Source organism: Mustelus asterias, chromosome 3 (genome assembly GCF_964213995.1).
Source record: "Mustelus asterias chromosome 3, sMusAst1.hap1.1, whole genome shotgun sequence".
NCBI classification, from domain to species: Eukaryota; Metazoa; Chordata; class Chondrichthyes; order Carcharhiniformes; family Triakidae; genus Mustelus; species Mustelus asterias.
This window is the reverse complement of record NC_135803.1, coordinates 159,410,044-159,430,320: the sequence shown is the minus strand read 5'-3', so window position 1 is coordinate 159,430,320 and position 20,277 is coordinate 159,410,044. Positions and strand designations below refer to the sequence as shown.

The window sequence follows — 20,277 nt, the reverse complement described above, 5'->3', positions numbered from 1 at the left end:
TCATGGATGAGGTTTCAGAGTCGCAGGAGTGAACTGGCAGGCAGGAAGGCGGTTTGAAGTGTGTATACTTCAACGCCAGGAGCATCCGGAATAAGGTGGGTGAACTTGCAGCATGGGTTGGTACCTGGGATTTCGATGTGGCCATCTTGGAGACATGGATAGAGCAGGGACAGGAATGGTTGTTGCAGGTTCCGTGGTTTAGATGTTTCAGTAAGTGCAGGGAAGGTGGTAAAAGAGGGGGAAGTGTGGCATTGTTAGTCAAGGACAGTATTACGGTGGCAGAAAGGACATTTGATGAGGACTCGTCTACTGAGGTAGTTTGGGCTGAGGTTAGAAACAGGAAAGGAGAGGTCACCCTGTTGGGATTTTTTTTATAGACCTCCGAAAAGTTCCAGGGATGTAGAGGAAAAGATTGCAAAGATGATTCCAGATAGGAGCAAAAGTAACAGGGTAGTTGTACTGGGGGACTTTAACTTTACAAACATTGACTGGAAAAGCTATAGTTCGAGTACTTTGGAGGGGTCGTTTTTTGTCCAGTGTGTGCAGGAAGGCTTCCTGACGCAGTATGTAGATAGACCAACAAGAGGTGAGGCCACATTGGATTTGGTACTGGGTAATGAACCAGGCCAGGTGTTAGATTTGGAGGTAAGTGAGCACTTTAGTGACAGTGACCACAATTCGATTAGCAATGGAAAAGGATAGGTATATACAAAAGGGCAAGAGTTATAGCTGGGGGAAAGGAAATTATGATGCGACTAGGCGAGATTTAGCTGGCAAAAGGTTGGGGAAGGAAACTGCAGGGGATGGGCACAATTGTAATGTGGAACTTGTTCAAGGAACAGCTCCTCCTTGATAAATATGTACCTGTCAGGCAGGGAGGAAGCAGACGTGTGAGGGAACCGTGGTTGACTAAGGAGGTTGAATCTCGTGTGAAGAGGAAGAAGGAGACTTATGTTAAGATGAGATGTGAAGGCTCAGTTAGGGCACTTGAGAGTTACAAGTTAGCCAGGAAGGACCTAAAGAAAGAGTTAAGAAGAGCCAGGAGGGGACATGAGAAGTCTTTGGCAGGTAGGATCAAGGAAAACCCTAAAGCTTTCTATAGGTATGTCAGGAGTAAAAGAATGACTTGGGTAAGAATAGGGCAGTCAAGGACAGGAGTGGGAAGTTGTGCGTGGAGTCTGAAGAGATAGGAGAGGCACTAAATGAATATTTTTCGTCGGTATTCACACTGGAGAGGGACAGTGTTGTCGAGGGGAGTACTGAGATGCAGGCTGTTGGACTGGATGGGATTGATGTTCATAAGGAGGAGGTGTAAGCAATTCTGGAAAGGGTAAAAATAGATAAGTCCCCTGGGCCGGATGGGATTTATCCTAGGATTCTCTGGGAGGCTAGAGAGGAGATTGCAGAGCCTTTGGCTTTGATCTTTGTGTCATCATTGTCCACAGGAACAGTGCCAGAAGACTGGAGGATAGCAAATGTTGTCCCCTTGTTCAAGAAGGGGAGTCGGGACAACCCTGGTAATTATAGACCGGTGAGCCTTCTGTTGTGGGCAAAGTATTGGAAAGGATTATAAGAGATAGGATTTATAATCACTGAGAAAGGAATAATTTGATTAGGGATAGTCAGCACGGTTTTGTGAAGGGTAGGTCGTGCCTCACAAACCTTATTGCGTTCTTTGAGAAGGTGACCAAAGAGGTGGATGAGGGTAAAGCAGTTGATGTGGTGTATATGGATTTCAGCAAAGCGTCCGTAAGGTTCCCCATGGTAAGCTTTTGCAGAAAATAAGGACACATGGGATTGAGGGTGATTTAGCGGTTTGGATCAGGAATTGGCTAGCTGGAAGAAAATAGAGGGTGGTGGTTGATGGGAAATATTCATCCTGGAGTTCAGTTACTAGTGGTGTACCGCAAGGATCTGTTTTGGGGCCACTGCTGTTTGTCATTTTTATTAATGACCTGGATGAGGGCGTGGAAGGATGGATTAGTAAATTTGCGGATGACACGAAAGTCGGTGGAGTTGTAGACAGTGCGGAGGGAAGTGGCAGGTTACAGAGGGACATAGATAAGCTGCAGAGCTGGGCTGAGAGGTGGCAAATGGAGTTTAATGCGGAAAAGTGTGAGGTGATTCACTTTGGAAGGAGTAACAGGAATACAGAGTACTGGGCTAATGGTAAGATACTTGGTAGTGTGGATGAACAGAGAGATCTCGGTGTCCATGTGCATAGATCCCTGAAAGTTGGCACCCAGGTTGATAGGGTTGTTAAGAAGGCGTACGGTGTGTTAGCTTTTATTGGTAGAGGCATTGAGTTTCGGAGCTAAGAGGTCATGCTGCAACTGTACAAAACTCTGGTGCGGCCGCATTTGGAGTATTGCGTACAGTTCTGGTCACCGTATTATAGGAAAGATGTGGAAGTGTTGGAAAGGGTGCAGAGGAGATTTACCAGGATGTTGCCTGGTATGGTGGGAAAATTGTATGGGGAAAGTCTGAGGGGCTTGAGGTTGTTTTTGTTAGAGAGAAGAAGGTTAAGAGGTGACTTACAAGATGATCAGAGGATTAGATCGGGTGGATAGTGAGAGCCTTTTTCCTCGGATGGTGATGTCTTGCACGAGGGGACATAGCTTTAAATTGAGGGGTGAGAGGTATAGGACAGATGTTCGAGGTAGGTTCTTTACTCAGAGAGTAGTAAGGGCGTGGAATGCCCTGCCTGCAGCAGTAGTGGACTCGTCAACATTAAGAGCATTCAAATGGTTATTGGATAAACAAAGGGATGATATTGGAATAGTGTAGATTAGAGGGGCTTTAGATTGGTTCCACTGGTCGGCGCAACATCGAGGGCCGAAGGGCCTGTACTGCCCTGTAATGTTCTATGTTCTATAAGAAGGATGTGGAAGCATTGGAAAGAGTGCAAAGGAGATTTGCCAGGATGCTGCCTGGTTTGGAGGGTAGGTCTTATGAGGAAAGGTTGAGGGAGCTAAGGCTTTTCTCTTTAGAGCGGAGGAGGAAGAGAGGCGACTTAATAGAGGTTTATAAGATGATGAGGGGGATAGATAGAGTGGACGTTCAGAGACTATTTCCTCGGGTGGATGTAGCTATTACTAGGGGGCATAACTATAAGGTTCATGGTGGGAGATACAACAAGGATGTCCGAGGAAGGTTCTTTTCTCAAAGAGTGGTTGGGGTGTGGAATAGACTGCCTGCTTTGATAGTGGAGTCAGACACTTTAGGAACTTTCAAGCGGTTATTGGATAGGCACATGGAGCACACCAGAATGATAGGGAGTGGGATATCTTGATCTTGGTTTTGGACAAAGCTCGGCACAACATCGAGGGCCGAAGGGCCTGTACTGTGCTGTGCTGGGTTTCCTCCGGGTGCTCCGGTTTCCTCCCACAGTCCAAAGATGTGCGGGTTAGGTTGATTGGCCAGGTTAAAAAAAATTGCCCCTTAGAGTCCTGGGATGCGTAGGTTAGAGGGATTAGCGGGTAAAATATGTAGGGGTAGGGCCTGGGTGGGATTGTGGTCGGTGCAGACTAGATGGGCCGAATGGCCTCCTTCTGCACTGTAGGGTTTCTATGATTTCTATGATTCTATGTTCTATGTTCATATTGGTCAAGAAAACCATCCCGTATACACTCCAGGAATTCCTCCTCTACGGCATTTGATTTGCCCAATCTATGTGCAGATTAAAATCACCATGATCACCGATATTCCCTTATCACATGCATCTCTAATTTCCTGTTTAATGCCATTCCCGACATCACCACTGCAGTTTGGGGTCTATATATGACACCCACTAATGTTTTTTGGCCCTTGGTATTTCTCAACTCTACCCATACAGACTCCATGTTGTCAGAGCTAATATCCTTTCTCACTATTGTGTTAATTTCCTCTTTAACCAGCAGTGCAACTCCACCACCTTTTCCTTTATGCCTGTCCTTCCTAAATACGGAATACCCTGGGACATTCTATTCCCACCCCTGGTCACCCTGTAGCCATGTCTCTGTAATCCCAATTATATTGTACCCGTTTACATCTATTTGCGCGATTAGTTCATCTATTTTGTTGCAAATGCTCCACACATTAAGGCACAGAGCCTCTAAGCTTGTCTTTTTAACATTGTTCGTCTCGAAGAATCCTCTCCAATAATTTTCCGACCACCGATGTAAGGCTAACCGGTCTTTAATTACCTGGATTATCCTTGCTACCCTTCTTAAACGAAGGACCAACATTGGTTATTCTCCAATCCTCTGGGACCTCCCCTGTAGAGAGTGAGGATAAAAAGATTTCTCTCCAGGCTGCAGCAATTTCCTTATACACCTATCACTGTGTGGCCAAATTCCCCTCCAACTCGATTTTCAAGTTTGCTGACGACACCACCGTAGTGGGTCGGATCTCATACAATGACGAGCCAGAGTACAGGAATGAGGTAGAGAATCTGGTGAACTGGTGTGGCAACAATAATCTCTCCCTCAATGTCAACAAAACGAAGTAGATTGTCATCGACTTCAGGAAACGTAGAGGAGAACATGCCCCTGTCTACATCAACGGGGATGAAGTAGAAACGGTCAAGAGCTTCAAGTTTTTAGGTGTCCAGATCACCAACAACCTGTCCTGGTCCCCCCATACCGACACTATAGTTAAGAAAGCTCACCAATTTCTCTACTTTCTCAGAAGACTAAGGAAATTTGGCATGTCCGCTACAGCTCTCACCAACTTTTACAGATGCATCATAGAAAGCATTATTTCTGGTTGTATCACAGCTTGGTATGGGCTCCTGCTCTGCCCAAGACCGCGAGAAACTACAAAAGGTCGTGAACGTAGCCCAATCCATCACACAAACCAGTCTCCCATCCATTGGCTCTGTCTACACTTCCAGCTGCCTCGGCAAAGCTACCAGCATAATTAAGGAGCCCACGCACCCCGGACATTCTCTCTTCCACCCTCTCCCATCGGAAAAATATACAAAAGTCCGACTCAAGAACAGCTTCTTCCCTGCTGCCATCAGACTTTTGAATGGACCTACCTATAGTAATAGAGACGTGGAGGAAGAAATTGCTAAGCAGATTATGGATAGGTGTGGGGGTCACAGGGTAGTTGTCATGGGGGACTTTAACTTTCCAAATATTGATTGAATAGGTCGAATAGTTTGGATGGGACAGATTTTGTGCAGTGTGCGCAGGAGGGTTTCCTGACACAATATGTGGATAGGCCGACAAGAGGTGGGGCCACATTGGATTTGGTACTGGAAAATGAACCGGGCCAAGTGATAGATTTGGTTGTGGGAGAGCACTTTGGAGATAGTGACCACAATTCGGTGTCTTTTGTTCTTGCAATGGAGAATGACCGTACGGCAGGGCAAGGTTTATAATTGGGGGAGAGGTAATTATGATGCGATTAGGCAAGAATTAGGGGGCATAAGATGGGAACAGAAACTGTCAAGGAAAGGCACTAATGAAAAGTGGAACTTTTTCAAGGAACAAATACTGTGTGTCCTTGATAGGTATGTCCCTGTCAGGCAGGGAGGAAATGGCCGACTGAGAGAACCATAGTTCACAAAAGAAGTGGAATGTCGTGCAAAAAGGAAGAGGGAAGCTTATGTAGGGATGAGGAAACAAGGTTCAGATGGCTCAATTAAGGGTTACAAGTTAGCAAGGAATGAGCTGAAAAAGGGGTTAAGGAGAGCTAGGAGGGGCATGAGAAGTCCTTGGCGGGTCGGAACAAGGAAAACCCCAAGGCTTTTTACTCTTGTGAGGAATAAAAGAATGACCAGGGTGAGGTTAGGGCCGGTCAAGGACAGTAGTGGGAACTTGTGTATGGAGCAGTAGAGATAGGAGAGGTGAGGAATGAATACTTTTCTTCAGTGTTCACCAAGGAGAGGGGCCATGTTTTTGAGGAAGAGAAGGGGTTACAGGCTAATAGGCTGGAGGAAGTAGATGTTCGGAGGGAGGATATACTAGCAGTTTTGAATAAACTGAAGGTCGATAAGTCCCCTGGGCCTGATGAAATATATCCTAAGATTCTTTGGGAGGCAAGGAGTGAGATTGCAGTGCCTTTGGCTTTGATCTTTGGGTCCTCACTGTCCATGGGGATAGTGCCAGAGGACTGGAGAGCGGCGAATGTTGTTCCTCTGTTTAAGAAAGGGAAAGAAATGACCCTTATAATTATAGGCCGGTTAGTCTTACTTCGGTGATTGGTAAGTTGATGGAAAAGGTACTTAGGGATGGGATTTACGACCATTTAGAAAGTTGCGGATTAATCCGGGATAGTCAGCACAGATTCGTGAAGGGCAAGTCGTGCCTCACAAATTTGATAGAATTTTTTGAGGAGGTAACTAAGTGTGTTGATGAAGGTAGGGCAGTTGATGTCATATACATGGATTTTAGTAAGGCGTTTGGTGAGGTCCCCCATGGTCGGCTTATGATGAAAATGAGGAGGTGTGGGATAGAGGGAAAGTCGGCCGATTGGATAGGTAACTGGCTATCTGATCAAAGACAGAGGGTGGTGGTGGATGGAAAATTTTCGGATTGGAGGCAGGTTGCTAGCGGAGTGCCACAGGGATCAGTGCTTGGTCCTCTGCTATTTGTGATTTTTATTAATGACTTAGAGGAGGGGGCTGAAGGATGGATCAGTAAATTTGCTGATGACACCAAGATTGGTGGAGTAGTGGATGAGGTGGAGGGCTGTTGTTGACTGCAAAGAGACATAGATGGGATGGAAAGCTGGGCTGAAAAATGGCAGATGGAGTTTAACCCTGATAAATGTGAGGTGATTCATTTTGGTAGGACAAATTTAAATGTGGATTACAGGGTCAAAGGTAGGGTTCTGAAGACTTTGGAGGAACAGAGAGATCTTGGGGTCCATATCCACAGATCTCTGAAGGTTGCCACTCAAGTGGAAAGAGCTGTGAAGAAGGCCTATAGTGTGTTAGCTTTTATTAACAGGGGGTTGGAGTTTAAGAGCCGTGGGGTTATGCTGCAACTGTACAGGACCTTGGTGAGACCACATTTGGAATATTGTGTGCAGTTCTGGTCACCTCACTATAAGGAGGATGTGGAAGCGCTGGAAAGAGTGCAAAGGAGATTTACCAGGATGCTGTCTGGTTTGGAGGGTAGGTCTTATGAGGAAAGGTTGAGGGAGCTAGGGCTGTTCTCTCTGGAGCGGAGGAGGCTGAGGGGAGACTTAATAGAGGTTTACAAAATGATGAAAGGAATAGATAGAGTGAACGTCCAAAGACTATTTCCTCGGGTGGATGGAGCTATTACAAGGGGGCATAACTATAGAGTTCATGGTGGGAGATATAGGAAGGATATCAGAGGTAGGTTCTTTACGCAGAGAGTGGTTGGGGTGTGGAATGGACTGCCTGCAGTGATAGTGGAGTCAGACACTTTAGGAACATTTAAGCGGTTATTGGATAGGCACATGGAGCACACCAGGATGATAGGGAGTGGGATAGCTTGATCTTGGTTTCAGATAAAGCTCGGCACAACATCGTGGGCTGAAGGGCCTGTTCTGTGCTGTACTGTTCTATGTTCTACCTTGCATTAAGTTGATCTCTCTCTACACCCGAGCTATGACTGTAACACTACATTCTGCACTCTCTCGTTTCCTTCTCTATGAACGGTCTGCTTTGTCTGTACAGCACGCAAAAAAGAATACTTTTCACTGTATGCTGATACATGTGAAATTAATAAATCAAATCAAAAATCCCTCGTCTCTCAGTATTCTGGTGGTATATCCCATCAGGCCCTAGGTGGCACGGTGGCACAGGGGCGGTTAGCACTGCTGCCTCACAGTGCCAGGGACCCGGGCTCGATTCCCAGCTTGGGCCACTGTCTGCGTGGAGTTTGCACACTCTCCCCGTGTCTGCGTGTGTTTCCTCCGGGTGCTACGGTTTCCTCCCAGTCCAAAGATGTGCAGGTTAGGTTGAATGGTCATGCTAAATTGCCCCTTAGTGTCAGGGAGACTAGCTAGGGTAAATGCATGGGGTTATGGGGATAGGACCTGGATGGGATTGTGGTCAGTGCAGACTCAATGGGGTGAATGGCCTCCTTCTGCACTGCAGGATTCTATGATTTGTCTACCTTAATGTTTTTCATTTATTAATTGCGTTACTAACGTCCTCAAAAAACTGCAATTTGTTCAACAAACATGTCTTGCTATTCATAAATCCATGTTGACTATCCCCAATCAGATCATTATCAACTGTGTTCAGTTAGTCAGAAGCTTTTTCCCAGGGGGCACAGGTTTAAGGTGCGAGGGGCAGATTTTTTACACAGAGGTTGGTGGGTGCCTGGAACTCGCTACCCGGGGAGGTAGTGGAAGCAAATACGATAGTGACTTTTAAGGGGTGTCTTGACATATAGAAACATAGAAAAACTACAGCACAAAACAGGCCCTTCGGCCCACAAGTTGTGCCGAACACATCCCTACCTTCTAGACCTATCTATAACCCTCCATCCTATTAAGCTCCATGTACTCATCCAGGAGTCTCTTAAAAGACCCTACTGAGTTCGCCTCCACCACCACTTACGGCAGCCGATTCCACTCGCCCACCACCCTCTGTGTGAAAAACTTACCCCTAACATCTCCCCTGTACCTAACCCCCAGCACCCTAAACCTGTGTCCTCTCGTAGCAGACATCTCCACCCTGGGCAAAAGCCTCTGAGAGTCCACCCGATCTATGCCTCTCAACATCTTATACACCTTTATTAGGTCTCCTCTCATCCTTCGTCTCTCCAAGGAGAAAAGACCGAGCTCTCTCAGCCTATCCTCATAAGGCATGCCACTCAATCCAGGCAACATCCTTGTAAATCTCCTCTGCACCCTTTCAATCTTTTTCACATCCTTCCTGTAATGAGGCGACCAGAACTGAGCACACTACTCCAAGTGGGGTCTGACGAGGGTCTTATATAGCTGCATCATTATCCCCGGACTCCTAAACTCAATCCCTCGAATGATGAGTGGCATGCCTTATGAGGATAGGCTGAGAGAGCTCGGTCTTTTCTCCTTGGAGAGACGAAGGATGAGAGGAGACCTAATAGAGGTATATAAGATGTTGAGAGGCATAGATCGGGTGGACTCTCAGAGGCTTTTTCCCAGGGTGGAAATGTCTGCTATGAGAGGACACAGGTTTAAGGTGCTGGGGGGTAGGTACAGGGGAGATGTTAGGGGGAAGTTTTTCACACAGAGGGTGGTGGGCGAGTGGAATCGGCTGCCGTCAGTGGTGGTGGAGGCGATCTCAATAGGGTCTTTTAAGAGACTCCTGGATGAGTACATGGAGCTTAATAGGATGGAGGGTTAAAGGTAGGTCTAGAAGGTAGGGACGTGTTCGGCACAACTTGTGGGCCAAAGGGCCTGTTTGTACTGTAGTTTTTCTATGTTTCTATAAAGGCCAGCACACCATACGCCTTCTTAACCACCTCCTCCACCTGCTGGGCCGATTTTAGAGTCCTATGGACCCGGACCCCAAGGCCCATCTGATCCTCTGCAGTACTAAGAGTCTTTCCCTTTATATTGTACTCCTTCATCCCATTTGACCTACCAAAATGGACCACCACGCATTTATCTGGGTTGAAGTCCATCTGCCACTTCTCCGCCCAGTCTTGCATCCTATCTGTCCCTCTGTAACTTCGGACATCCCTCCAGACTATCCACAACCCCACCAACCTTCGTGAATACATGAATAGGATGGGAATAGAGGGATATGGTCCCCGGAAGGATAGGGGGTTTTAGTTAAGTTGGGTAGCATGGTCGGTGCAGGCTTGGAGGGCCGAAGGGCCTGTTCCTGCGCTGTAATTTTCTTTGTTCTTCTTTGTTCTCTCTTGTCACATCTTTTAGCAGTTTCCAGCCTTTTCACTACTAATGATGTAAGGCTAACAGGTCTGTAGTTCTCCATTGTCTCTCTCCCTCCCTTCTAAATAGTGAGGTAACATTTACTATCTTCCAATCTGCAGGAACTGTTCCACAACCAATAACATTTTGGAAGATGATCACTAATGCAAACAGTATTTCCATAGTTACTTCTTTCAACACTCTGGGATGCTGAATATCAGGTCTTGGGACTTATCAAACTTCAGTCCCATTATAAACCCGAAAATGCTGGATAAACTCAGCAGGTCTGGCAGCATCTGTAGAGAGAGAAACAGAGTTAACGGCCAGAATTCTCTGATCTCATATGTCCACCACACTGCCGGTGAGAACAGAGAATTTGGCACTCAGCTCAGCTCGGAGAATCCCTGCCATGGGCAAGGTCAGAGAATTCCGGCCAATGTTCCGAGTCCATATGATCTCATCAGAACTGGAGTTGGGGTGCGGGGGGGAAAGAAAAGTAGAAACAAGAAGTAGGAGGAGGCCATTCGGCCTTTCGAGCCTGATCTGCCATTAATCATGATCATGCTTGATCATCAAATTCAATATCCTGATTCCCCCTTCCTCCCCTTATCCCTTGATCCCTTTAGCCCCAAGAGCTATATCTAATTTCTCCTTGAAATCACACAATGTTTTGGTCTCAACTACTTTCTGTGATAGAGAATTCCACACATTCACCATTCTCTGGGTGAAGAAATTTCTCTTCACCTCAGTTCTAAAAGGTTTACCCCTTGAAGCTGACGTCACAGGTGGAGAAGGTAGTGAATGAGGCATATGGCATGCTTGCCTTTATAGGACAGGGCATAGAGTATAAAAGTTGGGGTCTGATGTTGCAGTTGTATAGAACATAGAACATTACAGCGCAGTACAGGCCCTTCGGCCCTCGATGTTGCGCCGACCAATGGAACCAATCTGAAGCCCCTCTAATCTACACTATTCCAATATCATCTATATGTTTATCCAATAACCATTTGAATGCTCTTAATGTTGACGAGTCCACTACTGCTGCAGGCAGGGCATTCCACGCCCTTACTACTGTCTGAGTAAAGAACATACCTCGAACATCTGTCCTATATCTCTCACCCCTCAATTTAAAGCTATGTCCCCTCGTGCTAGCCATCACCATCAGAGGAAAAAGGCTCTCACTATCCACCCTATCTAATCCTCTGATCATCTTGTATGCCTCTATTAAGTCACCTCTTAACCTCTTCTCTCTAACGAAAACAACCTCAAGCCTCTCAGCCTTTCCTCATACGATTTTCCCACCATACCAGGCAACATCCTGGTAAATCTCCTCTGGATCCTTTCCAACACTTCCACATCTTTCCTATAATGCGGCGACCAGAACTGTACGCAATACTCCAAACGCGACCGCACCAGTTTTGTACAGTTGCAGCATGACCTCCTGGCTCCGAAACTCAATCCCTCTGCCAATAAAAGCTAACACACCGTACGCCTTCTTAACAACCCTATCAACCTGGGTGCCAACTTTCAGGTATCTATACACATGAACGTTGGTTCGGCCGCATTTGGAATACTGCGCCCAGTTCTGGTTGCCACACTACCAGAAGGACGTGGAGGCTTTAGAGAGAATGCAGACGAGGTTTACCAGGATGTTGCCTGGTATGGAAGGGCTTAGTTATGAGGAGAGATTGGGTAAACTGGGGTTGTTCTCACTGGAAAGACGGAGGATGAGGGGTGACCTAATAGAGGTGTATAAAATTATGAAAGGCATAGATAGGGTGAACGGTGGGAAGCTTTTTCCCAGGTCGGTGGTGACATTCACGAGGGGTCATAGGTTCAAGGTGAGGGGGGGGGGCGGGGGGAGGTTTAACACGGATATCAGAAGGACATATTTTACACAGAGGGTGGTGGGGGCCTGGAATGCGCTGCCGGGCAAGGTGGTGGAGGCGGACACACTGGGAACGTTTAAGACTTATCTAGATAGCCACATGAACGGAGTGGGAATGGAGGGATACAAAAGAATGGTCTAGTTTGGACCAGGGAGCGGCGCGGGCTTGGAGGGCCGAAGGGCCTGTTCCTGTGCTGTATTGTTCTTTGTTCTTATGCTCAAACTATGACCCCCTAGTTCTGGAGTCCCCCACTATTGGGAACATTCTTTCTGAATCTACCCTGTCTAACCCTGTCAAATTTTAAAGTTTCTATGAGGTCCCCTCTCACTCTTCTAAACTCCAGTGAATATAATCCTAACCGACTTAGTCTCTCCTCATATGACAGACCTGCCATCCCAGGAATCAGCCTGGTAAACCTTCACTGTACTCCCTCTATAGCAAGAACATCCTTCCTCAGATAAGGACGCCAAAACTGTACACAATTCTCCAGGTGTGGCCTCACCAACACCCTATACAATTGTAGCAAAACATCCCTAGCCCTGTACTCAAATCCTCTCGCTATGAAGGCCAACATACCATTTGCCTTCTTTACTGCCTGCTGTACCTGCGCGCTTACTTTCAGCAACTGATGCACGGGGACACCAAGGTCTCGTTGAGTATCCACCTCTCTCAATTTACACCCATTCAAGGGCCATCTGTCACATGTTCTTCCGTTTTGCTTTCACTGAGCACTGACTTTTGTTCTATTCACACATCCTGCTATCTGACCTTTATGCCACTATCAGCACCTTCTTTAGTCTTTAACAACATCATTAGCACTCCCTATGTCTTGTGTCCATGACGTTTTTGTCAATCTCCCCTTAGCCTTCCTGGTCTTCTATTTTGTTTCACCTTCTCCACCACTCTCTCCATCACATTTCTACCCCTTTTCAGCTCTGAAGAAGTGTCATACAGACTCAAAGTGTTAACTTGGTTTCTCTCTTCTCTGTTAACTCTGTTTCTCTCATCTGCAGATGCTGCCTGACCTGCTGAGATTTTACAGCATTTTCTGTTTTTATTTCAGATTTCCAACATATGCAGTATTTTGTTTTTATTTCAGTCCCATCAATTTTTTTAAATACAATCTTCTTACTAATACTTTCAATTGCTCATTCTCCCCAGTCCCTTAGATCTCCAATTCTGGGAGATTTCTCGTAACTCCCTCAGTAAAAACAGACACAAAGTAACTATTTAGCTTCTCTGCCATTTCTCTATTCCCCATCATAAATCTCCCTGACTCTGCCTGTAATGGACCCACATGTGTCTTTGCCAAATGTTTTCTTTTTACACATCCATAGAAGCAGTTACTAGTTTGCACTCATTCAATTCTCCCTTTCTTTATCCGCTTCTTTGTCTTCCTTTGCTGTATTCTAAAATCCTCCCAATCAAGATGATCAGAGGATTAGATAGGGTGGATCGTGAGAGCCTTTTTCCTCGGATGGTGATGGCTAACACGAGGGGACATAGCTTTAAATTGAGGGGTGATAGATATAGGACAGATGTCAGAGGTAGGTTCTTCACTCAGAGAGTAGTAAGGGCGTGGAATGCCCTGCCTGCAGCAGTAGTGGACTCGCCAACATTAAGGGCATTTAAATGGTCATTGGATAAACATATGGATGATATTGGAATAGTGTAGGTTAGATGGGCTTTAGATTGGTTTCACTGGTCGGCGCAACATTGAGCGCCGAAGGGTCTGTACTGCGCTGTAATGTTCTTTGTTCTAATGTACACCATGCCCTCTGGCTGTTCACCTTGCCCCAGAAGAATGTCCTGCATCCGCTCCGTGACATCCTTGATTCTGGCACTAGGGAAGCAACATACCATTTTGGAGTTACTTCTACAGCTGCAGAAACATCTGTCATGTCCCCTGACTATCCAATCCCGAACACTATTGCTATCCCACTCTTCCTCCTCCCTTCCTATGCAGCTGAGCCACTAATGGTGCCATTGACTTGGCTCTGGCTGCACTCCCCTGAGGAATCATCATCCTCACCAGTATTCAAAATGGAAAACCAATTAGCAAGCAAGATAGACTCAGGGGACTCTTGCATTACCTGCCTCATTCTCTTAAGATTGCCTGGTGAACCCATTCCCTCTCTGCCTATATGCTCCTAACCTGTGTGTGATCATCTCCCTAAATGTGCTCTCCATACAGTTCCCTACCTCACGGATGCACAACAGTAACTCCAGCCACTGCTTGAATTCTGAAACCCAGAACTCAAGCTTCTGCAACTAATGACATTTCCTGCACGTGTTTGTCTCAGACAGATGGTTTGTCCATCCGTGACTTTTCACATACAGCAGAATGTACGCTCCACTGAGCCGAGACGACCTGCCATACCATCATGTGTCACGAGGGGTCAGGGACAGTGTCCATCTGTCACTGGGGTGGGTAGGGTCAGTGTGTCGGGGGGGGGGGGGGGGGGGGGGGGGGGGGGTCAGAGGTCAGAGTCCATGTGACATGGGGTCAGGGGTTGCTTTGCTTTAAGTGCTTTTATGCCCTTCCCTGGCACCTACCTGTGAAAACGATGTGACTATTGCACTGCCGAGGTAGGCCAGCAGTAAAGGCCCTGGAAGCTGGAGGCCCACGAGAGGCCGATTCTCAGACAGCTTGAAATAATGGCTAATATACTGGAGGCTGTGAGCTATCCGGAATCCCATGTTCAGGCAGTTTGCCAAAATAAAGCCAACACCTCCTTGCCACCAGGTCAGGCAATACGAGAGGCCAAGAAAGGCAAGTGACAGAGCCACCATCATAAAGTTATACCTTTGATAAAACAAACACATATTAAGCTAAATACTTTTCACTGTATACTAATACATGTGACAATAATAAGTCAAATCAAATTAAATACCAAAACAATGAAGGAAGACAGAAACTTTCATAATCTCAGGACACCCCAAAGTGCCCCAAATCTTGAAATGTTGGAAAAGTTTTTTAAAATTCTCAGGATGTGGTGTTGATGGGAAAGCCAGTTTTTTTTACCCATCCCTAATTGACCCTTCAATTTAGTGGATTTTTGGCCATTTCAGAGGCATTTAAGAGTCAACCACATTGCTATGGATCTGGAGCCACATGTTGGCCAGACTAGGTAAGAGAGGCAGATTTCCTTCAGGAAGGACATTGGCGAACTAGATGGCAATTTTGACAATCAATAGTTTCATGGTCACCATTACTGAGACCAGCTTTCAATTCCAGACTTTATTAATTGAATTTAAATTCCACCAGCTGCCGTGGTGGGATTTGAACCAATGTCCCAGTGACACTACCGCTATGCTATCATTGCTCAGTTTCTGACTGGGATATTCACTGTTACAAATGTGCTGGAAACTGCAGAAAATCTGAATTCTTGCAATTGGCCTGGGATATCAGGAAACGCATGAAGTGTCAGGCAGTGATGAAGACTTGATTTTGAAGATTTTGACCAGCCTGAATACTGAGCTTAGAACACCAATGCATTCTAGTCACTAACCATCAGATGCACTTGTAAGTTCTATATATTTAAGAGTGTGTTTAAGCATGTTCTATATGTGCAATAAATCTACAGGCAGTCATTGACTTTACAATGTTCGAGTTACACCGAACGGAAATTATAGCATTTACAAATTGATAACATCTCAAATTTACAGCACAGTTTGGACTTTATGTTGCCACGCCAATGAACAAGTTCAAACACTCATTCATAGAATCAAAGAATCCCTACAGTGCAGAAAGAGGCCGTTCGACCCATTGCGCCTTCACCAACAACAATCCCACCCAGGCTCTATCCCCGTAACCCCACATATTCACCCTGCTAATCCCCCGACACTAAGGGGCAATTTAGCACAGCCAATCAACCTAACCTGCACATCTTTGGAGTGTGGGAGGAAACCGGAGCACCCGGAGGAAACCCACGCAGACATGGGGAGAATGTGCAAACTCCACACAGACAGTGACCGAGACCGGAATCAAACCCGAGTCCTTGGTGCTGTGAGGCAGCAGTGCTAACCCCTGTGTGACCCTGCTGCCCATGCCCATTAATGTGCACTGACATTCTCACCACCATCTTCCTGACTCAATGCACTTTTACTTGGTGAATGTTTGTGTTTCTAAACTTTTTCTTAAAAGTTCTACTTTATTATATTAATTTATTGCTAAATGACTTTTTAATAACTGATTGAGTACAAAAGTCTGGGTTATTTTGATGAAATAGGGTAAAAGAACTTGATTCAGGAACCAATTCCTGATTCATAACATTATTCTTATGGGAAAATTGGTTCTGACGATGCTTCAACTTGAGGCGCATTTTCAGGACCCAATTGTGTCATAAGTCTGAGGACTGTCTGGATAAACATCTGCCCTCAACGTTTCAACAAACTTATTGACTTTGAGGAATAGGTCTAACATGACAAACAACCTCAACCACTCACCTGTCAACTTCCTCTTTACTCATTGCAGCAAATGTGAAGCATTCAGTCATTCCATTTACAGCCAGGAGCAGCACATAGACACAGTAACACCGCAGAAGTGTGGGACCTACAGAGAAAGAGAAAATTATTATATCTCACCTTACTTCCCCAATCTTCCCTCTCATGGTATACAATCTTGTTGGAAAGGGGCAAAGGTTATCCTCTGTAGATTCACAAAGTGACTATTTCACATGACTATAAAAGCTTGAATAATTATGTTGTGTGCTGTTGGTAGGTGGATGGAAAGACGGCAGACTGAGGTTTCTCAGTAGCACAAGGCAATATTATAGTTTCCACCAGCTAAGGTTTCATGTCACTTGACTCCTACCTCTTCACTTTGGCTTTGGCAAAGGGCCTGATTCCCTTTAACTGGGTCCCAGGGACTCTTAATGCTCCAGAATGGGAGGTTGCAGCGTCCTCTGCTCCAACAGAAGAATCAGTATGGTTTGCCTCTTTGCATTTGAATTTAGTCTGCAGCCCACAGGGGATTGTTTGGGTCTCTTCAGAGATAACAAGGTGACTTCGGCAAAACTGCTATATTAACTTCTAGTGCCCAGCACATCAATGCAAAAGATAAGGCTGAAGCATTTGCAGCAATCTTCAGCCAGAAGCAGCAAGTGGATGTTCCATCTCAGCCTCCTCCAGCAATTCGATTCACTCCGCATGATATCAGCAAAAGGTTGGAGGCACTGGATACTGCAAAGGCAATGGGCCCTGATAGCATTCCAGCAATAGTACTGAAGACTTGTGCTCCAGAACTTGCCGCTCCCCTAGTCAAGTTCTTCCAGTACAGTTACAACATTGGCATCTACCCACCAATGTGGAAAATTGCCCAGGTGTGTCCTGTACACAAAAAGTAGGACAAATCCAACCCGGCCAATTACCGCCCAATCAGTCTACTCTCGATCATCAGTAAAGTGATGGAAGGGGTCATTGACAGGGCTATCAAGCAGCACCTGCTCAGCAATAACCTGCTCAGTGATGCCCAGTTTGGGTTCTGTCAGGGTCACTCAGCTCCTGACCTCATTACAGCCTTGGTTCAAACATGGACAAAAGAGCTGAATTCCAGAGGTGAGGTGAGAGTGACAGCCCTTGACAACAAGGCTGCATTCGACCGAGTGTGGCATCAATGAGCCCTAGTCAAACTGGAATCAATGGGTATCAGTTTAAAGTTTTTAAAAGTTTAAAAAGTTTATTTATTAGTGTCACAACTAGATTTACACTAACACTGCAATGAAGTTACTGTGAAAATCCCCTAGTTGCCACACTCCGGCACCTGTTCGGGTACACTGAGGGAGAGTTTAGCACGGCCAATGCAACTAACCACACGTCTTTCATAGAAACACAGAATATAGGTGCAGATGTAGGCCATTCGGCCCTTCGACCCTGCACCACCATTCAATATTATCATGCACTTTCAGTATCCCACTCCCTCTTTCTCTCCTTACAACTTAATCCCTTTAGCCGCAAGGGCCACGTCCAGCTCCCTTTCGGACTGTGGGAGGAAGCCGGAGCACCCAGAAGAAATCCAGGCAGACATGGGGAGAACATACAAACTCCACACAGAAGTGATCCAAGCTGGGAATCGAAGCGGGGTAGCAGTGCTAACCACTGTGCCATAGTCCCTGCTGGACAGAGTCATACCCGGCACATAGCAAGATGGTTGTGGTTCTGGGGGTCAGTCATCTCAGCTCCAGGATATCATTGCAGGAGTCCCTCAGGGTAGTGCCCTAGGCCCAACAATCTTCAGCTGCTTCATCATTGACCTTCCCTCCGTCATAAGGTTAGAATGGGAATGTTCACCAATGATTGCACAATGTTCAGCACCATTCGCCACTCCTCAGATACTGAAGCAGTCCATGTTCAAATACAACAAGACCGGGACAATATCCAGCTTGGGCTGACAAGTGACAAGTAACATTCGTACCACACAAATGCCAGGCAATGACCATCACAAATAAGACACACTCCAACCACCGTCCCTTGACATTTAATGGTGTTACCATCACTGAATCCCCCACTGTCAACATCCTTGGGGTTACCATTGAGCAGAAACTCAACTGGAGTCGCCACATAAACACAGTGGCTACAAGAGCAGGTCAGAGGCTAGGAATACTGCGGCGAGTAACTCACCTCCTGACTCCCCAAAGCCTATCCACCTATCCAAGGCACAAGTCAGGAATGTGATGGAATACTCCCCACTTGCTTGGATGGATGCAGCTCCAACAACACTCAAGGAGCTTGACACCATCCAGGACAAAGCAGCCCTGTGTACTATCTACAAGATGCACTGCAGACATTCACCAAAGATCCTTAGACAGCACCTTCCAAACCCACGACCACTTCTATCTAGAAGGACAAGAGCAGCAGATACATGGGAACACCACCAACTGCAAGTTCCTCTTCAAGCTACTCACCGCCCTTACTTGGAAATATATCGCCATTCCTTCGCAGTCGCTGGGTCAAAATCCTGGAATTCCCTCCTTAACGGCATTGTGGGTCAAACCACTGCATGTGGAGTGTAGAATTTCAAGAAGGCAGCTCACCACCACCTTCTGATTTGATTTGATTTGATTTATTATTGTTGCATATATTAGAATACAGTGAAAAGTGTTGTTACTTGCGCGTGATGCAGATGTAGCATAGCGTTCATATGAAGGAAAGGACAGGGTGCAGAATGTAGTGTTAGTCATAGCTAGGGTGTAGAGAAAGATCAACTTAATATAAGGTAGATCCATTCAAAAGCCGGGAGCAGGAGCACAGCCTTGTGCTCTGAATTGCCAAAGTGTGGGCGGGCGATAGAGCGGAAGATATTTGTGGAGCAGTGGTCTAGAATGTTTGGGCCTCTGATGTAACAGGAGACTTGTTGGTGGTATCTTGGTAGGATGCTCCTGAGCTTGGCCTGATTGAAGTCCCCGGCCATGTTGAACAAGGCCTTGGGATGTTTCATCTCAAGGCTATTTGTAGTGGTGTATATTTCGACCAGCGCAGTCTTCATGTCCACATGGGGTGGGATGTAAATTGCTGTCAGGATAACAGAGGTGAACTCCCACAGAAGGTAGTAGGGGCGGCATTTCAGCGTCAGGTATTCTAGGTTCGAGGAGCAGAAACTCGCCAGTGTTGCTACATCGAGGCACCAAGAGGGGCAGCAAGAGGTGTTAATTAGAAGACAAACCCCACCTCCCCAGCCTTGCCTGAGGCTGCTGTACGGTCCATAGGGTGGACCGATAAGCCCTCCGGTTGTAGGGCACAGGTGAAGCAGGAGTGATTTGATTTTATTTGATGTTTATTGTCACATGTATTAGCATAGAGTGAAAAGTATTGTTTCTTGTGTGCTATACAGGCAAAGCATACCGTTCATAGAGAAGGAAACAAGAGAGTGCAGAATGCAATGTTACAGTCACAGCTAGGGTGTAGAGAAAGATCAATTTAATGCAAGGTAGGTCCATTCAAAAGTCTGATAGCAGCAGGGAAGAAGCTGTTCTTGAGTCAGTTGGTACGTGACCTCAGGCTTTTGTATCTTTTTCCTGACGGAAGAAGGTGGAAGAGAGAATGTCCGGGGTGCGTGGGATCCTTAATTATGCTGGCTGCTTTGCCGAGGCAGCGGGAAGTGTAGATGGTGGATGGAAGGCTGGTTTACGTGATGGATTAGGCTACATTCATGACCTTTTGTAGTTTCTTGCAGTCGTGGGCAGAGCAGGAGCCAGACCAAGCTGTGATACAACCAGAAAGAATGCTTTCTACGGTGTATCTGTAAAGGTTGGTGAGAGTCGAAGCTGACATGTCAAATTTCCTTAGCCTTCTAAGTCTTGTTAGTCTTTAGACCCATGTCTCTGTGAAACAGAGCACACTGCAGTCCCTCAGGAGATTGGGGGAAGTGTATTGAGATGAATAGAAAACTAGTTGGCAGAGAGAAAACAAACAGTAGGAATTAATGGGCGCTTTTCAAATTAGCAGGCAGTAGCTAGTGGGGTGCCACAGGGATCGGTGCTGGAACCCCAGCTATTCACAATATATATTAATGATTTGGATGAGGGAACAAAATGTAACATCTCAAAGTTTGCAGATGATA

At 46.1% G+C, this 20,277-nt stretch overlaps 1 protein-coding gene across 1 annotated transcript in view; it reads right to left on the bottom strand.

Moving 5' to 3' along the window:
• rft1 (RFT1 homolog) overlaps positions 1-20,277 on the bottom strand; it is a 142,472-nt gene that overhangs the window by 11,765 nt on the left and 110,430 nt on the right. The window contains exons 11-12 of the mRNA XM_078210042.1: positions 16,167-16,272; positions 14,274-14,523 (exon numbers count right to left, since the gene is read on the bottom strand). Coding sequence (XP_078066168.1) covers positions 14,274-14,523; positions 16,167-16,272 — 356 coding nt within the window. The remainder of the gene's footprint in view (positions 1-14,273; positions 14,524-16,166; positions 16,273-20,277) is intronic.